The following is a 23,822-nucleotide window of genomic DNA, read 5'->3' as shown; positions in this document are numbered from 1 at the left end:
TTTATCTGCCAATCATGCAAACTTACACTGCAAGCTCTTTAAGTGATGAGATGGGTGGCTCTTAAAAGAGCCTTTGTGTCCCGGAGTCGGTTCGGAGCTCTACTTGGAGCTGGTGTACTTGGTGACGGCCTTGGTGCCCTCAGACACGGCGTGTTTGGCCAGCTCTCCGGGCAGCAGCAGACGCACGGCGGTCTGGATTTCTCTCGAGGTGATGGTGGAGCGCTTGTTGTAGTGAGCGAGACGAGACGACTCACCGGCGATGCGCTCAAAGATGTCGTTGACGAAAGAGTTCATGATCCCCATCGCCTTCGAAGAGATGCCGGTGTCAGGATGAACCTGCTTCAACACTTTGTACACGTAGATAGCGTAGCTCTCCTTCCTGGACTTTCTGCGCTTCTTTCCTCCTTTAGCGGCGGTCTTAGTGACGGCCTTCTTGGAGCCCTTCTTGGGAGCAGACTTCGCTGGTTCAGGCATGTTAGTTCACGATGAGTAGAACAAACACAATAAGTGTTTAAGCTCATGGACTGGGGATTTATTGAATGCTCATGCTAATTTAAGAGGGCTGGCTGCTGTTCCCTGATTGGGTCTTTTGCACAATGAATGACAGAACATATTTCATTGGTTAGAAATCCTCGGGCTAGACAGACACATCAGCCAATCACAGGCTTCTAAATCTGACTGCTTCCGGTCTCCTCCCACACACGCTTCTTTGTCTCACTTTCCCGCTCAAAACGTGTGATAAACACACAACGATTAAGAAAGAAGATAAATTAAATATGTTCATTGTTTTGCACAATAAATTAACACGGCTTCCATTTAATATTAACCTGTTTAATGCCAAAAAATAGTCAAAAAATGTCATATATAATAGATCAGTGGTCTGAATGAGTTTCCCGCTCAAGATGTCTGTGATAAACACACACAGATTAAGAAAGAAGAAAAAATAACTATTTTTGTACATTAAATTAGCACGGCTTTCCTTTAATATTAACTCGTTTAATCACAAATTTGTTCCCATATATTAACACATCCAAATTATAAGTAACCTCTTGAAATATTTTTTATGGTATGTTACAATTGTGGCCAGTGAGATAATGTGTTTACTGAATTAACACATTTCTGCAGTCATTATAATGTTATATATCTTAGAACAGCTGTTTTAAACTGTTCTATCACATCATAGGCTTATCATTATGAATGATCATCCTTATATAACAAAATCACATGGGTTAAAAGAAGTTGATACACCAATAAAATTAACTCAAATCGATAGATATTTAACAGTTGGTTCAGATTATGTATGTGTATAATCATTAGTTTACAAGATATTAGTGAACTCTTTTTGAAAACGTGGGTGGCTCTTAAAAGAGCCTTTGTGGTTTTCTGCTAACACGGACGGGTTTATCCTCCGAAGCCGTACAGAGTGCGTCCCTGTCGCTTCAGCGCGTACACGACGTCCATGGCGGTGACGGTCTTTCTCTTGGCGTGCTCGGTGTAAGTCACGGCATCGCGGATCACGTTCTCCAGGAACACCTTCAGCACACCGCGGGTCTCCTCGTAGATCAGACCGGAGATACGCTTGACCCCGCCGCGGCGAGCGAGACGACGGATGGCGGGTTTGGTGATGCCCTGGATGTTATCCCGAAGAACTTTACGGTGACGCTTAGCGCCTCCTTTCCCGAGCCCTTTACCTCCTTTACCTCTTCCAGACATTACTACAGAACTTCAAGCTTCTACGTTGTACAATATAACGTGTAAAAGCAGACAGTGCGCGAGAAGAGCTTTACAGTAGTCTACAGGACCTAGTTGAAGCACACGAAGGCGGGGCTATTTGCTTTCTCTTTCTCTCTGGGCTTATTGGCGGGTCGAACCTAGGGCGGGGCTGAGCGAGAGCGGGCTGATCCTGAGACCCGCAGTGACGGATTGATTGACAGCTGCTGTCAGAGACGCTAAAATGGAGAGTGACTGTAATGACGCAAGTAGCTTTGCAACAGAGCGATCATTTGAAGTAGAGGACTTTTCTCCCCCACTTTCACCTGAAGTGGAGGGTGTCGAGGTGTCTGTTCATGTCAATTCGAGCCGCTGGCTCAAACTGCGGTCAAACTCCCGCACCGCGTTGCTTTTCAGTGCGAGCTGTGTGGAGAAGCCCATTTCCACCTCCATTGCTTTGGAGAAGCAATCCCGTGTAAAATGCCCCTTACGAAAATTAACCATGGTTTTACTACAAATAAAACCAAAAAACCATGGTTACTATAGTTAAACCATGGTAACCACAAATTAACCATGGTTTTGCTATATTGACCATGGTGTAACCATGGTATTTGTAGTAAATCTGTGGTTATACAAATGTATAGTCAACTCGCCAAAAAACCATGGGTTACTACAGTTTTACTATAATAAAACCATGGTTATTTTTCGTAAGGGGCAGTTTGCACACTCGAGCTCTAGGCGGGAACTTGCGGTCTTCCAGGCCAAGTGCATGCAACCACTGGCGCTTAATTTTAAAGTCTGCTGGTAAACTATGCAGTCCAGCAGTGCTGTCGCAACTAGCAACACACCTCCGTACCATCCTGACCACTGTACTAAATACAGATAAATCTACGCTAACTTGAAGATCTAAATAATTATATAATTGCTATGCTAAATAGATGCTATAATAGTCTATCCTGGTCGTTACCAATACTCGCAATTCCAGCTCCTGACTCACTACAGTGATTTTGATGGTTTTATACTGCCAAGGGCGTGGTAGCTCGTACCAAGGGGCGTGGTGAGCTGGAAACTGCTTACGTCACCTACCACCGCTTACGTCACTTGCCACCGCAACATCCAATAGGAAAAATCAACTGCAGTTCAACCTGAAGAGGGCAGCACTCACACGTTTTTACACCATATATTGTAGAATTAAAACACTTTATACTCAAATGTCATTAAAGTTACTCGAATCAATGACCAGCACTAATAAAGCCCCATTCTTATAGATCATTAACTAAAAAAAGTTGTTTTAGGGTTTAGTTACTCTTTAAACACGTGTATTTCACACGTAAACAACACATATTTAACGCGTTAAATACGTGTAATTTTATGGCGTTATTTTTGTGCCTCAATCTTGAGTAATTGTACGTTTTGAGCACAGAGAACTATATTTTGCAAGCACATTACATTATATTTTGAACAGAAATTAACAATCTCAAAAAAAAAAAAATGTGCTTGAGCAAAGAATAATGATTCTGTACTCAATAAATGTATTTGCTTGTTTGCTATTATCCATATTAACGTGCAGTAACCCCTCTCATGCAGTTTACTTAGGTGCTCTCTCACAAACGTATTCTCTGTGCTCCTGTCAAGTCCCTCTCTCTCTCTCTCTCTCAACCTCTTAATTCTGAGCGTGCTCAACTCTTGATACACGCTAGCTCAATTTACAACAGCGACAATTGACAAGTATGCCACAAAATCAACCAATGGGAAAATTAAAGGTCAATTGTGATTGGCTGTTAGTCTCCAATCAAATCGCTAGTAGAACCAAAGCCCTATCCTATTTAGAATTCAATAACGAGCAATGGGAAAATCCAAAAATCATGAAATTCATGTATATATTTGTCACTCAAACTATTGTAAACTGAAATCCTGTCGCCCCTCTAGTGGACATTAAGTGTTAAGGCCTTCATTGCTCGGGTAACAAAAGTCACTAGGATTTTTTGGGAAGTTAAGTTTGACCAGTCATACAGCAACGCGAGTCAGACGAGTCTGAAGATCTGAGCTGAATTTGGTGAAACATTAAAGTTCTAGTCGGTGTCAATTACTCTTATAATAAATAATAACAATGTTTAAATAATTGTTGGCTTTTTCAAGCCCAACAAAGAATACTAAGAATAGAAACATCATTAAATTTAGTACGTAATAAAACTAATATTACTAATTTATTTAATAAATTTAACTATATTAATTTTCACAATTATTTATTAATGTCACACACACATACCTAGTGCCTTTAGACTTAAAAGACGAAAGTAATAAATGTTACAGACATATTATCATGGAACTGTTCAGTCTATTATTGGTTTTTATTTACACTTCACTTTTATCCAAGGAGACAAAACTATTTGCACTGTATTTACAGTGGGACAATATTCATACAATACTATAACCTAGAAATAATTTAAAGGGGTCACTTGCAAGTCACAGCAGCACGAGTTATGTGCCCAACCACATCTGTTTCAAATATTATGCTAATTAACAGTGAGTGGTGGTTTCAGACATTACAGTGCTTCACTCGTACTGACTCTTATTCTGCCAAAATAATGAAAAGACGTGCTGAAGGCGGAGCGATTCGACCAATCAGATGAAAGCAGCGTTTCAGCACCACCCACAAGTGTGCATGAAATATTGAAGCCATAAACCGATTTGTAAACCCAAAACGACAAAATGAGATATAGAGCCAAAAACGAATTTTCTGTTTGTTAAACTAAATGGAAAAATGAATAAACTAGCCATTTTTCCATTGCTCGTTATTGAATTCTAAATAGGATAGGGCTTTGGTTCTACTAGCGATTTGATTGGAGACTAACAGCCAATCACAATTGATCTTTAATTTTCCCATTGTTTGATTTTGTGGCACACTTGTCACGCTGTTGTAAATTGAGCAAGCGTGTATCAAGAGTTGAGCGCGCACATAATTAAGAGGTTGAGAGAGAGAGGGACTTGACAGGAGCACAGAGAATATGTTTGTGAGAGAGCACCTGAGTAAACTGCATGAGAGGGGTTATTACTGCACGTTAATATGGATAATAGCAAACAAGCAAATACATTTATTGAGCATGGAATCGTTTTTTCTTTGCTCAAGCGAATTTTTTTTTTTTTTGCGATTGTTAATTTCTGTTCAAAATATAATGTAATGTGCTTGCAAAATATAGTTCTCTGTGCTCAAAACGTACAATTACTTGCTCAGGATTGAGGCACAAAAATAACGCCATAAAATTACACGTATTTAACGCGTTAAATATGTGTTGTTTACGTGTGAAATACGCTTGTTTAATATGTTGTTGATGCATTAAAATTCACTTGTTCCGTTTAAACACTTTTGGCCCCGTCTGCCTTCCATACGCTCCAGTTATGTTGTCACAATGTAACTGTTAGCCGGGATACACACCTTTCAGTATGCACCTGGATAATTTGGTTGCGACCCGCCAATAAGCCCAGAGAGAAAGAGAAAGCAAAGGAGTCATTCCACGAAACCGGTGCGATTTGGACTTAAAAATTTTTTTTTATTTTTTACCTATATATATTACTTTTCTGAACACACCACAACATTAATAACATATTCAACTTCCAGAAAAACATATTTTCCCACCTCAGACATCAAATCCCTGTTTATTATTGGTTACTATTTTAAGGTAAGGGCACTATTAATCTTCAACCCCGTTATGGACACTATGGGAGCTCTCTGAATATGATTATAAAATGCATTTGTAATGAAATCAACATTTTCCTCTTATTCAGATGTCCCTCACCCTTAATTCAATAATTGCAAATATAAAAGTTACATAAAATCTCACTTTTGCTATACTAAAGCCTGAAATGGTCACTTTTTGTGACAGCAACCTCATCATTTTTTACCAAAGTTGTGGTTTAACTTCAGAATTTGAACTAAAATCAGTATTCTTATTATTTATCTGAACATTTCAGACTGAGTTCAACAAACATTAAATTACTTTTTCATAAACTTAAAAAAATAATTAATAAAAACTTAAGTGTAACAGGGTTGAGACTAGGGTAACTGTCACGGCTTACGCTGCTGGAAGGAACACGGAGCCGAGGGATAAACGAAACAAGGATTTATTAAATAAAACATAGGCAAGGTAAGTAGTAAATAACAGGTGGCAAGTGGCAAGTGGCAAGTGGCAAGTAACAGGTAACAAGTGGACAAGTAGACAAGTTGACAAGTGACAAGTAGACGAGTAACGAGTAGACCCGACAAAACAGAACTGAAAGGACAAGGCTTAAGTACAAACGATAATTGGGAAAACACAGGTGGATGGCATGACTAAATTAACCGGGACATGGAACACATGGGGAAATAGAATAGACACACCTGGGAACTAATCAAACCGAACACGGAAGACAGAAACTGGGTCACAGAGGCAAAAACACACAAAATGAGTCCAGGTGTGTGACAGTAACGGGGTTGAAGATGGTAACGGGGTTGAAGAGACAAATACAGTTTAACTTATAAATAGTTGTTTTTTACTCAAATTCACTGTAAGATTTTCTATAAACACTGCATTTCAATATGTTACCAAGAAAGACAACAAATATAAATTACAATTGAACTGAGTTTTATTAACCCGACAGCAGGAAAAACAACAATAACAGCTACATTAGAACATTATAAACTGACAAATCGGACTGATTTCAAGATTCAAGATTCAAGAGTTTTATTTGTCACATACCAAATTATATATAGCATACATAACCAGCAGTGAAATGTGAGTCAAGTCCGCTCCATGGACAGTGCAATTATTAAAGAAAATAACACAGATGGAAATATACATAAATATAGCTATGTAAGAATGAAATAAAAGTAAACAATAAAAATATAAGAATAAAATATAAAAAAGATATATATTATAGAATTAAATAGAACGCAAAATAATGTGCATGAACGTAAACTGAAGTCTTAAATATTAAGATGTACAGGGATGTACAATGTGCATATATGCATTTTACTGTGGTCTTAAATATAAGATACACAGGAATGTACAAGAATCAAATGTGCAAACATGGTGACACTGTCAGTGTGTCTATGTGAGGTAGTGAATAAAATGAAAAGGATAAAGTGAACATTAAGTGGAGGCATGAGGATGTTAAGGGGCTGGTTAAGAGTTTATGAGCCTGATGGCCTGGGGGAAGAAACTCCTCCTGAGTCTCTCGGTTTTTGCCATCAGGCAACGGTAGCGCTTACCAGATGGCAGCAAAGTGAAAATATGGTTACTAGGGTGGATGGAGTCCTTGATGATTTTAGTAGCTCTACTTCTGCAGCGTTTGAGGTAGATGTCCTGCAGAGAGGGGAGAGCAGACCCTGAAATGCGCTCAGTTAAGCACACAACTCTCTGCAGTGCTTTGCAGTCATGACTGGAGCTGTTCCCATACCACACTGAGATGCACTGAGTCAATACACTTTCTATAGCCCCAGAATAGAAAGTTTTCAGGATTGCTGGTGAGACCCTGAATTTCCTCAGCTGTCGCAGATGGTACAGTCTTTTCCTGGCTTTATTAACCTGAGTTTGAATGTGAGTAGTCCAAGTCAGGTCCTCCGAGATGTTTACACCAAGGTACTTGAAGCTGCTCACCCTCTCCACAGGGGTCCCGCTGATCATAAGAGGAGTATAGGGCTGCTGCGGTTTCTTCCTGAAGTCCACAATCAGCTCTTTAGTTTTGCTCACATTCAGAAAGAGACAGTTGTCCTGGCACCATGATGTTAATTTCTCTACCTCATCCAAGTATGCGGTCTCATTATTGTTGTGAATGAGGCCCAGAACCACAGTATCATCAGCAAATTTGATAATGGATGTGGAGCTGTGCGAAGACACGCAGTCATGTGTGTAGAGAGAGTAGAGCAGGGGACTCAGGACACAGCCCTGTGGGGCTCCTATGTTCAGGGTGATGGAGCTGGAGGTGTACTGGCCTAGCTTCACCACTTGAGGTCTGCCGGTGAGGAAATCAAGAATCCAGTTGCAGTCCAGATAGTCATTCAGACAAGAGGGTTTATTGTTTTTAGGCACAGGGATGATGACCGATTTTTTGAATGAGGTGGGAACCACCGATGTAGCAAGAGTCTCATTAAAAATGGATGTAAACAAACCAGCGAGCTGATCAGCGCAGGACCGCAGAACACGGCCAGAAATCCCATCAGGTCCGGCTGCTTTCCTTATATTCACTCGCTTTAGTGCCCTCCGAACCTCGTCCTCCGACACGGTGATCGCATGATGATCGCTGATCTGACTGCTGCTTCCTGACGCGCTGATCGGCAGACTCACACTGCTTAGATTGTTTTCAAAGCGGCCGTAGAAAGTGTTTAGCTCGTCAGCCAGCGACGGATCTGCTCTCACCTCTGCAGAGGATTTATTTCCAAAGTCACAGATGGTCCTTAGTCCTTGCCACATACGTCAGGAGTCATTTAGCTGGAAATGTGACTCTATGCGTTCCCTGTATCTGTGTTTGGCGGCTCTTACTGCGCGCCGGAGAGCATAGCACGATGCTTTGTACTCGCTCATGTTTCCTGACAGAAGACCGGCATTGTAAGCAGCAGTTCGTTTGTTCACTGCTGCACGGATTGATCTGTCCACCCACGATTTCTGATTTGAGAATGACCTTGTAGTTATTGTATCCGTGGCTTGTTCGGCTAGCGTGTTTACAAAGCTTAACGTTACATCCATGAACTCGCTGACGTCAGATGAACTTGCGCGAAACATGTCCCAGTCCACGTCATCAAGAGCCGCCTGTAACGTTGCTTCTGATTGGGCGGACCATCGCGTCACCACCCTCTGCACCGGGGGATCTTGAACGAGCCGTTGTTTATATTCCGGTGTGAGGAAAATGGCGGCATGATCCGATTTGCCGAAAGCCGGTAGTGAGCGAGCTTTGTAGGCATTCTTAAACTGAGTGTAGCAATGATCCAGTGTATTCGGTCCTCTGGTTGGACAGGATATATGTTGATAAAAATTAGGCATAACTTGCCTGAGTTTGGCTTTGTTAAAGTCCCCAGCGATGATAATAGCAGCGTCAGGATGTTTGTTGATATAGCCGCTGAGCGCGTCGTGAAGCTCAGACAAAGCCAAACCGGTGTCTGCTTGTGGTGGGATGTAAACAGCAGTTATGATGATCGATGAAAACTCCCGGGGCAGATAGAATGGGCGGCAAATAATGGTAAAATGTTCCAGATGAGGCGAGCAGGAGCGCGACAGTGAGGAGATATTCCTGGGATCACACCATTTCTTGTTAATCATGAAACACACTCCTCCGCCTTTGGATTTGCCGGCCTCGGCTGTCCTGTCCATCCGTAAAACAGAGAAGTTTTCAGACGGCGTTACAGCAGCGTCCGGGACCAAGGGCGTGAGCCACGTTTCAGACAAGCAAAGGATGTTACAGTCCCTAATGTCCCGTTGGAAACTTATCCTGGCTCTAAGATCGTCCATCTTATTCTCCAGAGACTGGACATTGGCGAGCAGAATGCTCGGTAAAGGAGGGCTGTGTGCTCTTATCCTCAGTCTGTTGCGAATCCCAGCATGTTTCCCGCGGTGTTTCTTGATCCGTCGCCTCGGGTGGTTATTCAGGTGGCCATTGTTCATCTCGGCGTTCCGGAGAATCTCAGATGGCCATGATGGGTTGGAGGATAAAGTGTCCTGAAACAGGTCAGTTAAGCGGTGTCCAATGTCCAAAAGTGTTTCTATGTCGTATATGATCAGTGCAGAGGTAATGTGTGTAAAAAGAGAAAGCAAAAGTAGGTAAAAAAAGTAAATAAAAACATAATCTAAGCGGAGCGACCTGGACGGCGACCGGACTCGGCGGCGCCATCTTGTAAGAGAGGTTCTCTTACGAGAGTTCTCTCGTACTGCGTCTTAGCTAAGACGCTACGGGAAAAGTCTTTTCACGAAATACTGAAGCAAAAAAATATCCTTAATTTAGAATTTTTGTAAAGCGCATTTGCAGCAGCACACAGCCATAGGCGAGACGGCTGGCTCGCTCATTGGCTGCTTTGCGGCAAGTGCACAGCCTATCAAGCGCAGGCTGATGCAATTTCAGACCAATAAGGGCGCTTTGCGCCCTTCATGCCACTTCCCGCCGAAACGGGTGTGGCCCAACCCTATAAAAGGAGCTCGAAAAGGCTGACTCACCTGATTTTTCATCTCTTCAGCGAAGCTCACGCATCGCTGGATCACGAAGGAAGCAAGCGCCGACTGATCGACTGGCATCTCAGCGGGACGAGCCACTTCTGAAGCTGCTGGCCTTCGCCGCCTTCCACTGCCGTTCCTGCTGCGCTCTCCGGCGCACATATCCTTTCAGTTCTGTTATATCCAACTTTTCTTTATGCGTTTGTGTGTGTTCGCCCTGCGACACACACTCGTAAAAAAGCTTGCGTCTTTTTTAAGATGCCTTCCTGCGGCTCGTCAGAGCCCCACTCAGTGAGGGAGACCGGTATGTCATCTGTGTCTCCTGCCTGGGTGAAAATCATGCAGCGCTCGCGCTCGCTGACGGCGGATGCCCTCACTGTGAGCTGTTGCCATGGTGACTCTGAGGACTCGCTTGGCCTTTTTCTCTGAGCCTGCATTCTCCGCTGCGCTGAGGCGCCGTAAAAGCGCAGCTTCCAGCGGATTCCGGAACCGTCTTCAGCTCAACCGAGCTCGCCGGTTCGCCTTGCTTCACCGGCCTCCCCTGCATCGCTTCCCGATGGGCAGCGCCCGCTGTTTGCCGCCGCGTCATCCGAGGAGGTCGATCTCAGGGCAGCGTCGGGGGAAGAGGATACGCGCTCTCTGCTAGCTTCGGGCAGTGAGGGCTGGGCGAGCTCCGAGGATCTCGCGCCTTCTGCTCAGAAGCCCAGCAGACGAGCTGACATCGAGAAGGAGCCGAGGCGAGTGCTCACGCTGGCCGCGACGAGTCTCGGCCTCGAGTGGTCTTCACCAGCGCCCCCCCTCTAGTTCCCGGCTGGATGGTAGTTTCCTTTTGGATGAGGGTAATTCTCAAAGCCCGCCTCATTTCTTCCTGAGCTTCACGAAGAGGCGGCAAAGGCTTGGAACGCTCCATATTCAGCGCGAACTCGTTCGTCTGTCTCACTAGCATTCTCCACACTGGATGATGCTAAAAGCAGGAACTACCAGTCACTTCCGCCGGTGGAACAGGCGATAGCGACGCACCTTTGTCCGCCCTCTGCTGGACGGCGGACGAAAGCGGTGTTGCCATCTAAAACCTGCTGCATGACGTCACCTCTGCTCGCGCAAATCTTTTCTGCTGCTGAGCAGGCTGCGTCTGCACTACACACAATGGCTGCTTCATCGAAGCGCCGGTGTACGAGTTCCGCTGTGGCCGAGCTCTCACCCAAGCACGCCACTGTGTCAGTTCCAGGAATTGTGACTGTCTCAGCGTTTTCTGCAACGCGCAAGCCTGCACAGTTGCCCGCTTGCCTGCACACAGAAGCAGTTATCACAACAGCTTCAGCAACGCAGCTCGAGACCCCCGTTCTCGCTCTACCGGCCGTCGCCCCGCGCCGCGGGGTCCACGGCAGAGAATTACGGTGAGGCCGGGAGCCCCGAAGCAATCCTAGGAAAGCGCCGGTGTACGAGCCGCCGCAGCCGAACTCTCACCTAAGCGCGCCGCTGTTTCAGTTCCAGGGATTGTGACTGTTTCAGCGTCTTTTGCAATGCGCAAGCCTGTACGGTTGCCCGCTTGCCTGCACACAAAAACCGTTATCACGGCTACCCAGATATTTCCCGAAAAAGGTGTAATTTCTGGTGTCCCGGCCATGGCCGATGCTGCTATAAATGTAGTGACGATGCCCACTGCTCAGTGCCCATCTCCACATATAAGCACAGCCCTTCACACAGGGCTCGCGCCCATTAAAGCGACTCAGGTCGATCGCGCACACTGCATAGTAAATGTGCCCACTCCTCAGTGCCCACAATCACTATGTCACACGCGTCATGTGGTTTCTGTAAAAACAAAACCCGTGCACGTTCGTCCGGCCACGGCCGATGGTGCTATAAATGTAGTGACGATGCCCACTCCTCAGTGCCCACAAACACTATGTCACACACGGCGCGTGGTTTCTGTAAAAACGAAACCCGTGCACGTACGCTCTGCCCAGGCAGACAGCGAGTCGAAAGCAGTAAATGTGCACACTTGCAGCCCACAGTTACTCGCAGACATCACGAGTCCCACGGGACCCGCTCAGCCCTCCCTCAATCGGTTAAGCGCCGGGACGGGGTCGAGGAGGATCGATCTGCCCGCTGTGATCAGCGTGCTCCCCGCCTCAAATGCCACAGGCGTAACGCCCATGTTACAGCACACCGAAGCGCCGCCGTTGCCCAGTCAACAGAGCGCGCTCCGCATCCAGCCCTTAGCCATTCATGCAGATGCATGGTCAGCGCTTCCAGGGGTTTCGGATTGGGTGCTAGGCATTATAATGAGAGGCTACTCGCTGCAGTTTTTTTCTTTCGACGCCCTCCACGCTTTTTAGCGCGCGTCGAAACCACGGTCAAAACAGAAGTAGCACACATACTTCGGGCCGAAATATCAAAACTATCAAAAAGCGAGGGGGGGCTGTACAGTAGATGCTTTCTAGTGCCCAAGAGAGACGGGGGTCTCAGGCCCATACTGGATCTAAGACAGCTGAACAAGGCATTGGTGAAACGCAGTTTCAGAATGCTTACGACCAGGAAGCTCCTCGCGCATATTCGCAGAGGAGACTGGTTCATGTCAATAGATCTGAAGGACGCGTATTTTCAAATACAGATAGCGTCAAGTCACAGGCGATATTTGAGATTCGCCTTCGAGGGCCAGGAATACCAGTTTACAGTCCTGCCGTTCGGCTTGTCCGTAGCTCCTCGTACGTTTACGAGGTGCATGGACGCAGCGCTCGCTCCTCTCAGACTCAGAGGCATGCGAGTGCTGAACTATTTGGACGACTGGCTGATTCTGGCTCAATCACGAGGGGAGCTCGTGGAGCACAGGGCCGTTTTAGTCGATCACCTCGAGAAACTCGGTCTCAGTGTCAACTGGATGAAGAGTTCGCTGAACCCCAGTCAGACTATACTGTTTTTGGGTTTAGCTCTGGACTCATGACAGCGCTGCTGTCACCACAGCGCGCGTTGGGCATTCAGCGCGCGGCGAGTTCTCTCCGCTGCGGCGCGACCATTTCGCTCAGAATGTCAGAGGATGCGGGGTCTCATGGCCTCAGCATCTCCAGTTCTGCAGTTGGGCCTGCTCCGCATGCGCCCCCTGCAGTTCTGGCTGAAAGCGCGGGTACCGGGTCGACTGCGTCTCAAGGTCAATCAGGGCTGCGTTACAGCCCTGAAACCCTTGACAGCAATCGACTGGTACCAATCAGGTGTAAACCTGGGGACTTCCTCGAAAGTGAAGATGGGGAGCGCTGCTCGAGGGCAGACCGTCCTTTGGCCTGTGGTCAGAACGGGAAAAGCTCCAACATATCAACTGTCTGGAAATGCTGGCAGTGCTTTTGTCCCCGAATCAAAGGCCGCCACGTCTTAGTCCGTTCGGACAACATGTCTGTTGTGTCCTACATAAATCGCCAGGGCGGTTTCGGGTCCCGAAACCTGTACAGGCTGACGGAACGCCTCCTGGTTTGGGCTCAGTGCAACTTGCGCTCGCTGAGGGCAGTTCATGTGCCTGGGCTACAGAATCTGGGTCCAGACAGGCTGTCCAGAAACAACATTCCCACGGGCGAATGGTCTCTACACCCGCAAACAGTCCGGCTGTTGTGGGAGAAATTTGACAGGGCGGAGGGGACCTCTTCGCGTCCCACGAAAACGCTCACTGCCCCGCGTTCTTTTCCAAGAACGAAAGCGCGCTGTCACGGAGATGGCCGTGCTGCCCGCTTTATGCTTTCCCTCCCATCTCCCTCCTTCCGCAGGTGATAGAACGGGTGAGAGAAACGAGATGTTTAATACTGCTTGTAGCACTTTTTTGGAAGAACCAACCATGGTTCCCAGATTTGATGCGGTTAGCAGACATCGCCCCGTGGCCAGTGTTGTTGAGGAGGGACCTCCTCTTGCAGGCCAGGGGCTCGATTTGGCACCCTCAACCGGAGTTGTGGTCCCTCCGTGTGTGGGCGCTCAACGGTTACCCGATGATCTCTCAGTGGGAGTGCTAAACACCATCGCTCAGGCTAGAGCTCCGTCGACACGACGGCTGTATGCCTCGAAGTGGTCGGTGTTCTCCAGCTGGTGTACAGCTCGGGGATGTTCACCCCTTAGTTGTGAGGTGGCGGAGGTTCACTCCTTCCTACAGGAGCTGTTGGATAAGGGCAGAGCCCCATCCACGCTCAAAGTTTATCTGGCGGCCATCGCAGCGTTTTCTGAAACAGCGCTCGGTCAGTCAATAGAAAGGAACGATTTGTTCATCCGCTTCCTTAGAGGAGCTAGGAGGCTGAATCCTACCAGACCTCCGTCAGTCCCTATATGGGACCTCGCGGCGGTTTTGGAGGCCATGAAGGGTCCCCCTTTTGACCCTATCCAATCGATTAGCCTCCAGCATCTGTCGTTCAAGACGGTATTCTTGTTGGCTCTCGCTTCAGTGAAGCGTGTGGGTGACTTGCACACGCTCTCAGTGAGCCAGTCGTGCTTGGAGTTTGGGCCTAATGACTCAAGGGTCATACTCAAACCTAGGCACGGTTATGTGCCAAAGTCCCTCAGCACGCCGTTTCGGGCTCAGGTTATTGCCCTGTCTGCCCTGTCGGTGTCAGGAGAGGATGGAGACTCGAGTCTTTTTTGCCCTGTTAGGGTTTTAAGAGCTTATGTGTCTCGCTCCGCTGTCTTTCGACAGACTAAGCAGCTGTTTGTCTCGTTCAGTGGACGTTCCAAGGGAATGGCTGTTTCGAGACAGACTCTATTCAGATGGGTAATTGACGCCATAGCGTTAGCTTACGCTTCCAGGGGCCTTCAGTGCCCACTGGGCGTCAGAGCACACTCCACAAGAGGCGTCGCCTCATCGTGGGCGTGGTCTACTGGGATCTCCTTGCAGGATATATGTATGTCGGCAGGTTGGGCCTCGCCTTCTACATTTATCAGGTTCTATAACCTGGAGGTTCCCGGCTTGCAAGCAAGGCTGCTGTCGGTATAGCCGAATCAGGGCCCTGATGGGAATTATGAGTTTGTGAGCGTTATGCGCTGCCGACTGTTATATGTGCAGCATTGCATAAGACCCGCATTGCCACATTGGTCAGGCCTTGCCTCGACTGTGTGATGTTGTATTGCCGCATCTACGGGTGCTGCTAGATATGGGACGGAGGGCTCCCCCCTTCTCCTGTCCTGGACTCTCTGTGAGTCCCTCGGGTGACTGTGCACTGTAAATCCTGGGCGTTGCTTCAGGTTTGTTGGTGTGTGATCCCTGCGCGCACGGCGTTTTACATGGGGTTCCCGTAGCGTCTTAGCTAACACGCAGTACGAGAGAACTCTCGTAAGAGAACGTACTCGGTTACTAACGTAACCTCGGTTCTCTCTAGAAGAGGGAACGAATACTGCGTTCTCTGCCGTGCGTACGATTCACTCTGGTTCGCTTCGGCGATGAAATAAATCAGGTGAGTCAGCCTTTTCGAGCTCCTTTTATAGGGTTGGGCCACACCCGTTTCGGCGGGAAGTGGCATGAAGGGGGCAAAGCGCCCTTATTGGTCTGATATTGCATCAGCCTGCGCTCGATAGGCTGTGCACTTGCCGCAGAGCAGCCAATGAGCGAGCGAACCGTCTCGCCTATGGCTGTGTGCTGCTGCAAATGCGCTTTACAAAGATTCAAAATTAAGGATAATTTTTTGCTTCAGTATTTCGTGAAAAGAGACTTTTCCCGTAGCGTCTTAGCTAAGACGCAGTACTCGTTCGCTCTTCTAGAGAGAACCGGGGTTACGTTAGTAACCGAGTACGTTCTCAACTCAATCCGAGTTTTACATTGAGTGAGAGAGAGAGAGATAGAGAGTGTGTGTGTGTGTGTGTGTGTAAAACAACAATAACAGTATACATTAGAACATTATAATCTGACTGAATAGGTCCTCAAAATAAATCATATAACTTGTGCATGTGCGCGTGTGCGTGCGTGTGTGTGTGAGGGAGTGAGTGAGTGAGTGTGCATGTACACATGGCATTCAAAGTCTGGCCCACACCTCTTTCAAGATCTCCACATGGCGCTTTGTCACAGGCTTTGGTGGTGGAATGATTTCAAGGACGTCATCAAACAGATACCAGAGAATATCATCCCGAGCTGGCCAGAAGAATCGGTTTGGCACAACACGATGCATACATTTCACTTGGACATGTGTTTCATCTATGCTAAGGATGATGCCTGGATACAGCTCTTGATCATATCTGAGCATGCACCACTGCCCAAGCAGCTCAGGACTTCCCCACTGGATTTCCTTTTCTGCCCGTGTCTGTGGATTCCCTTCACTGGCTGGCTGCGGGACAGGCACAGCAGTTGGTACCTCCTGGCCAAACTGAAACACTGTGTGTTGAAGCACTTGCAGTTAAACTGCTTGCATGTTGTGCACATGCAGCTGACATCATGGTGTATCAGTTCTCCTGGAGCCAGAGTAATCACCTGGTGGATTCTCATGGTTCCCGGGACTGCTGGTATTTGCTTTGGCATTTTCTCCATTGCACTCTCAACATCCTCATTCTTTACAAAGAGCAGTTTCACTGTCGTGTTTGTCTCAGTCAAGGCCTTGAACAGCTTGTGTGCATTCAGGATATCACGCCCCTTTGTCACCATCATGTCAGCTGTTCTTTTTAAGGCTCCCCCTACACCATCCGGGGCTCCTTTGCCATGACTAGCCTCAAAAAAATTCCAAGAGCCAGCCTTGAATCCTCTTCTGTTTAATTCTGTGCTAAAAAGGAAGAAGTTTCCTCGTTGTTTGTACTGAGTACAGGGGCCATCACTAAAAAAGTGCAGCACAGACACTTGTGTTTGTGTGGCCTGGAGGTAATCCAGCACTGGATTGAGTTGTTGCCATATTGCTGGAGGGCCTTTATGTCTGCAGGGGGAGATGGTGCTGAAGCACACAGGCTCTGGTTTTCCACCAACATACAACACCCCTGTATGCAGAGTGGCCTGCTGGTGTGAAGCCCCAAAGTGGACTGCTTGGACCTGGGAGCTGTATTTGCAGCTGTAATTTTCAGAAAAGTCAATATGTATCAAGGCCTCTTCCCCTGACATGTTCCTCTTCAGCTCGCAGGAGAAGGCATACTGCTGCTTAATGTTAAAGTGATGCTGTTTGAACTGCTGTATGTAGGTGTGGAACAGCTCAGTGAGGTTCTCCTCTGTGCCCTCCACAGATTTTTTGATGGTGACCTTGACAGTTGACCTCTCTTCTCCCTCTTTCTTTTTATCCATCTCTTTATCTTCTGTTACCCACTGGGTGAAAGATACTTTGGTCATACTGCTATATGTACTAGAAATTGGGACACTCTTGTCCTTGCAGTGTACACACTCTCCATACATACAGCTCTTGTTGGATGAGTTGCAGCACACCTTCTCGACCAAGTTTTCAAGATTGTTAGCCTCAATAAGTTTCAGCTGATTGAGCTTCTCAGCCACAAAGCTAAGATTTTCATGCAACTTACACATGCATGTGTCTCGGTCTGAGATTGTTGGATTAACAACCCAAAATGGTCTAAGGTGGCAAAACAGGGAATATGAGATCTTTTCATCTGATAAAAATCTTCTGTGATGATTTTTTAGTGTATCCACCAAGAACCTCTTCTGCATCTTGACTTTGTTCCTTGTGAGTGTTTGTTTGGTCCCTGTTGTGATCCTACAGACATCATATCTTACATAGAACATCTTCACTCTGTTCTTGAATTCATCAGTGAACCTGTTGGTCTTCTTCCTTTCAAAGTTAAGACTCTCCTTATGCTGCCAACGCTTACTCGAAAAGCCAAGGGAATCCTCAGCATATCTCTGTAACCTGTATTTTTTGACAATTCTCCCTGTTGTCACTTTTGCAATTAGCTGTCTATCCCTTTCTTTGTTGGTCTGCTGATATTTGTTACTGATGTCTTTAATTAGTGATTGGTGAAACAGCAAAGTCTTCCTGATTCTGGGGTTTACAGGGCAATTTGCTGTTAGCTCATTCACCTTTGACCGTGGTGAATCAGAATTCTTCTTTAAACGTTGGCACCTTTTTTTTGTATTTTTCTTTCTGTTTTCTTTCTTTTTCCAGGCTTCCCTGAAGTTCTCCTATTTTCTTCTTCAGTCTGTTTCTTTCTTTTCTTATTTTTTTCTTCCCATCAACATGTTGCCTACAAACACAATCAATATATTGGTCAATAACGATGAGAAATCGATATGATAGGATAATTGGGGAAATAACACAGGGAAAAGGATGAAAGAAATCAGGGCTCTGTTGAAGGGTAAAAAGTCTTGACAAATCTTTATCCGTTTGAAGGCTGCCAAAACAGCAAGCAGCCATAAATCTGATGTTTTTTTTTTCAGTCTATCACATGCAAACTAAATTAACTACACTTTTTTCTGAAGTTTTCAAATTTTCCAACACTTTCTAACACTCAGCCTAGTCATTTTCTTAAACTCTTAACTGCTCACTGTTGCTCTACCTTGAAGACCCTTGCTGTGGATACTGCTCTGGGGGATGATCTGGGCTTTGTGGAGGAGTAGTTACGTTTCTCAGTGCTTCCCTCTTTTCCTTGCTTCTTTTGTAAGCTGCTCTCCACTTTCTACGCTTCAGCTGCTGTTGTCTTCCACTTAGCTCATTTATACCTTTCTTTTTTCCTGTCTCTACATTTTTTCTCCATCTCTGGCGTTCATTTTGCAAGTATTTCTCCCTTTTTTCAGGATCAGCTTTTAGGCGTGCACTATACTGCCTCTGCCTTTCCGCCGTTGTTGTCGGTGCCATCACAGACTCATAGATGTCTGTAGATGTTTAAATTGATATCATTAATGTTTTGGTGATTGTTAAGGACTGTATAATTGACTGGTCTTTGGAAGGTTGTGACCACCAGGGGGCATTGATTAGAATGCAGACGAGATGTTCCTTTTAGGTGTTTTATTGAAATAAAGGTTTAAAGTATATGTGTGTGGTTCTGAAATAGAGATACAGACATAAATCAATAAAAATGTAAACTCTATATAAATAACAAAGAATTATTACATGCCTAACATGTATATAATAAACAAACACAATCAAAATTAAATTATAGTTTTGTTATGTATGACTTGAATGCAGTGTTATAATAAATGATTATATAATTATAATAAATGAGTTTGTAAATACAAACTTAGAAATGCAGTAGTACACGATATCTCTATTCAAAGATTACTTTGCTGCACATTAACTACAACAATATACAACATGCCAAAATTCAGCTGAACATATAATAATTATGGACTGCAGAGTTACTCCTTAAATTAAACAACGTTACACATCGTGCAAGAACAGAAGTTATTTCAATTAAGGCACACAAGGTTTGCAGAGCAACACTTTCAGTAATAAACAGCATTCTCAACAATTAAACACAAGAGCAGTACGAAGCTCCGCCATTATACTGTACGACAATGAACAGCAACATGCCGCAACATTATTGAGGTAAAAGTGAGGTAAAAATAACAACAAACTTCAGTATACTTACTGGTAGTTGCAAGCACACAATACTAGGAGCTTGTAAATAAGTACAGCGTCACTTTCTTATATTATTTATGAAATAACACTACACAGTCTTTCAACATCAGCGATCTCTTCCAAGTGTTTCGAAACTGAAACTAAAGCTGTCTGCTTCCGCGAGCCGCAGAGCGCAGTGACAATTCTGATTGGCTGCTTCTCAAACAGTCAGTTTTATCTGCCTGAAAGTAGTCGTCCTTCGTTGTAATGAGTATCTATTGTGATGGGTACTGATTGATGCCTGCAGGTGGCAGTAATGTATTGTATAAGATGAAGTGCATTCCCTAGAGGAAAGGCTGGTAATGGAGACATGCTTTGTACAACACCCGGAATAAAGACACCAGTACCATCAATTATTTATATCTTTATTTTGTTGTCTCTGGAACAATACATGGTACCAGGAGTGGGGTCTGAAAAGCCCAATGGATGCCATTAAACCACCGGGATCGTTGAAGCTGTGTGGAAATGTTGATGCACATTGGAGGACTTTCAAACAGCAGTTTGAGTTGTATGTTGTTGCTATTGGACAAAAAGCGGCTGTGGATGAAAGAAAAATCGCCCTGTTACTTACCATTGCTGGAGCTGATGCCGTGGAAGTCTATAACACCTTTAATTTTGATGACGAGGCAGACAAGAAGAAACTGGATAAGGTACTGGAAAAATTTGATGCTCATTGTTTGTCAAGGAAGAACGAGACATATGAACGATATGTATTCAGAACACGTGTGCAGCATGAAGGAGAGGCTTTTGATTACTTTCTGACTGATCTCAAGATAAAGGTAAAGACTTGTAACTTTAATGAATTGAGAGATTCAATGATTCGTGATCAGATTGTTTTTGGTATCTATGAGAAGAAACTGAGAGAAAGGTTGTTACGAGAATCAGAACTCACCTTGGATTATGCTGTCAAATTGTGTCAATCCAGTGAAGTAGCGAGACAGCAAGTGAAGCAGTTTGATGGGACTAACACAGCCGCTATGTCATTTCCCAGTGTAGAAGTTGATGCCATTTCATTCAGAGACAAGAGAAGAGGTAACACAAGAGGTTTCAGAGATAATGACAATGAAACATTATCATGCAAGCGCTGTGGGACCAAACAGAAGTTCAGACAGTGCCCAGCTTTCGGAAAAAGATGTTCTAAGTGTAATGGCCCCAACCACTTTGCAAAAATGTGTTTTTCAAAAGACATTAAGAGGGAAAATAAAGTGAATTTAGTGGAGGAGGCAGATGACAGTGATTTGAGCGACTCATTTTATGTGAACATGGTTTCTGAAGAGAAAGTAAATCTGGCTGCTGAAACGTGTGTATCAAGTGATGATTCAGTCAAGTCTTCGATGTGGATTGTTCCTCTTGTGGCTAATGGGACCGTAGTACCCTTTAAATTAGATACGGGTGCAAAAGTTAATTTAATTAACATCAGAGATGTAAAAGCACTGAAAGAAAAACCTCTCATTAAAAAACGTACAGTTCCCCTTAAAGCCTATAATGGACAACCAATTGAAACGCGATGAATATGCCGACTAAACATACAAATAAAAGGAAAGATGAAGAGTTTGATGTTTGTGGTAGTTCCCAATGGTCATGAATCTCTTTTAGAAGATAAAGCATGTGAAGACCTTCATTTGGTTAAAAGAGTGTATCAAGTCAACAAGGAAACTGTAGTCTTACAGCCTGTCTGTGACAATATAACTGACATTGTCAAACAATTTCCAGATGTTTTTGAAGGACAAGGCACACTGCCATTTACCTATAACATACAACTGAAAGATGATGCTTCTCCAGTCATTCATGCTCCTCGGCGGATCCCTGCACCTCTGCGTGAGGCCTTGAAAAAGGAATTGGATCGTATGACCCAATTAGGAGTAATACAACGGATTGAACAACCTACAGATTGGGTAAATTCTATAACTTGTGTGAAGAAGCCTAATGGTGACTTAAGAGTGTGTTTAGATCCTAAAGACCTAAATGATAGCATCAAACGAGAACATTGCCAGATACCCACCCGTGAAGAGATCATTAGTGACATGTCAGGAGCTAAGTTTTTTAGCAAATTAGATGCATCTCAAGGATTCTGGCAGATCCGATTGGATTCTGAGAGTAGCCAGTATTGTACATTTAATACTCCCTTTGGGAGATATTGTTTTCTTCGACTTCCTTTTGGAATCAAATCAGCTCCTGAGATTTTTCATCGAGCCATGGAAACTCTTATTGAAGGTCTAGAGGGTGTTCGAGTATATATTGATGATATTGTGGTGTGGGGGTCCACCATTCAACAACATAATCAGCGATTAGTAAAAGTTATGGAAAGAGTTCGAGCACATGATCTAAAGCTCAATCAGAAAAAGTGTCAATTTGGAGTCACAGAGATAACGTTCTTAGGGGACAAGCTGTCTGCAAAAGGTGTGGAGCCACATTCAGCAAAAGTGCAAGCCCTCCTTGATATGCCTCCACCTACGGATAAGAAGGGAATTCTGCGTGCTTTGGGAATGGTGAACTTCCTGGGAAAATTTCTGCCAAATTTGTCAGCTAAAACTACCCATATGAGAAAGTTGTTACAAAATGATCAGGAGTTTGTCTGGACTTCAGTACATGATCAAGAATGGGAGCAGTTAAAGGAGACTCTTACTACTGAACCTGTCCTTGTTTTTTTTGATCACACACGACCAACTAAGATCTCTACAGATGCCTCTCAGGATGGATTGGGGGCGGTGCTTCTTCAGGCCTTTGAGGATTCCTGAAGACCTGTGGCCTATGCTTCTCGATCTATGACCGAGACTGAAAGACGATATTTACAAATAGAAAAGGAGACTTTGGGTTTAGTATTTGGCTGTGAAAAATTTCATGGATATGTCTTTGGCTGTGAAAAATTTCATGGATATGTCTATGGATTACATACTTTTACAGTAGAGACTGATCATAAACCATTAATCTCCATCATTCAAAAGAACTTAAATGATATGTCACCTCGAATTCAACGCATGATGATGAAATTACAAAGATATGATCTGAATCTAGTCTATACACCTGGAAAGTATATCATTGTGGCTGATGCACTGTCTCGAGCACCAGTATCTTCGGAGATCAGCAAAATGGACGAAGTTGAGAGACATGAGAGGATGGTGTATTCAGCGTTACCAGTTTCAGATGAGATGTTAAAATTGATCGCAGAGGAAACAGCAAAGGACGCTGAATTGCAGAGGGTTATTGCTTACTTTCAACATGGATGGATCAAAGGCAAGTGTCCACAGTACCTTCCTTTAAGGGCAGAACTGAATGTGGTTTAGGGCATGCTGTTGAGAATTAACAGAATTGTCATTCCAGTATCAATGCGCCACGACATGCTTCGTAGAATTCATGAGGGACATCGTGGTATCGAAAAATGCAAGAGAAGAGCTAGACAAGCTGTTTTCTGGCCAGGAATTAATGTGCACATTGAGAAATACATCAATCTGTGTGACGTCTGTCTAAGTCATCATTATAAACTGGCCAAAGAACCTATGATGATAGCTGCTCATCCTACTGACGGCAAAAAGTTGGAACTGATCTTTTCCAGTTGAATGGTAAGGATTACCTGGTGGTTATCGATTATTATTCCAATTATCCTGAAGTTGAACAGCTCCATCATACAACATCGAATGACATGATTCAACGCATGAAAAGCATCTTTGCAAGGCATGGAATTCCTCATATTGTGCAAAGTGACAATGGTCCTCAGTTCACTAGTTGTGAATTCAAACTGTTTGCGGAACAGTACGGTTTTAAACATACTACTTCAAGCCCACTTTATCCAAAGGCAAATGGTAAAGCAGAAAAAGGGGTACAAATTGTAAAAAGACTTATGAAAAAAGCCGCAGCAAGCAGGTCTGATATAAATCTGTCTCTTCTGAGTTACCGTTCTTCTCCACTCAGTTGTGGATTATCTCCTGGGGAGTTATTAATGAACCGAAAACTGCGTGATACACTGCCAAAAGTATCCCTGAAAACCGCAAACAACAGCCTATCATTGAAAGAGATGCAACATCTTAAAGAGAAGCAGAAAGAATATTATGACAAGGGAGCTCGACATTTGAAACCTCTTTCTGAACGAGATCCAGTTAGAATTGCGGAGTCTAATGGATGGAAAAGGAAAGCTACAGTCCTAAAAGAGGTAAACCCAAGATCATATCTGGTTCAAACAGAAGATGGCCAGAAATTGCGGAGAAATCGACAGAGCTTGCTTAAGACTGCAGAAAAATGTCCTCTTGTTGATGAGCCAACCCTGTCTTCAGAACTGCAGTCTTGTGAAATGCCCCCTGTTGATCTGCAACGTCATGAAATGCTATCTCCAGGTATGTGTAGTTCTGCAGAACAAATTCGTGAACTCGAGTTATCTGTACCAAAGACTGACATGCCTCTTTTAAGGAGAACTAATCGAGTTCGAAAAGCTCCTGTTCGAATG

General features: G+C 44.7%; 3 protein-coding genes across 3 annotated transcripts in view; 1 reads left to right on the top strand and 2 right to left on the bottom strand.

Annotated features, from left to right (window-relative positions):
• LOC132125334 (histone H2B) overlaps nt 1-23,822 on the top strand; it is a 471,182-nt gene that overhangs the window by 376,705 nt on the left and 70,655 nt on the right. The gene's annotated exons all lie outside the window — the stretch shown is intronic.
• LOC132125336 (histone H2B) lies at nt 26-510 on the bottom strand. Its single transcript, XM_059536715.1, has one exon. The coding sequence runs from the start codon at nt 472-474 to the stop codon at nt 100-102; it is 375 nt and encodes a 124-aa protein (XP_059392698.1). The 5' UTR covers nt 475-510; the 3' UTR covers nt 26-99.
• Nucleotides 1,355-1,765, bottom strand: LOC132125340 (histone H4). Its single transcript, XM_059536719.1, has one exon. The coding sequence runs from the start codon at nt 1,711-1,713 to the stop codon at nt 1,402-1,404; it is 312 nt and encodes a 103-aa protein (XP_059392702.1). The 5' UTR covers nt 1,714-1,765; the 3' UTR covers nt 1,355-1,401.

Source organism: Carassius carassius, chromosome 43 (assembly GCF_963082965.1).
Source record: "Carassius carassius chromosome 43, fCarCar2.1, whole genome shotgun sequence".
Lineage (NCBI taxonomy): Eukaryota > Metazoa > Chordata > Actinopteri > Cypriniformes > Cyprinidae > Carassius > Carassius carassius.
Note: the sequence above shows the minus strand (reverse complement) of the source record. Positions and strands in the feature narration are given on the sequence as shown.

Bases quoted from the DNA above. Each gene is read 5' to 3' on its own strand.
- LOC132125336 (XM_059536715.1), bottom strand. From the start codon at position 474: ATGCCTGAACCAGCGAAGTCTGCTCCCAAGAAGGGCTCCAAGAAGGCC.
- LOC132125340 (XM_059536719.1), bottom strand. From the start codon at position 1,713: ATGTCTGGAAGAGGTAAAGGAGGTAAAGGGCTCGGGAAAGGAGGCGCT.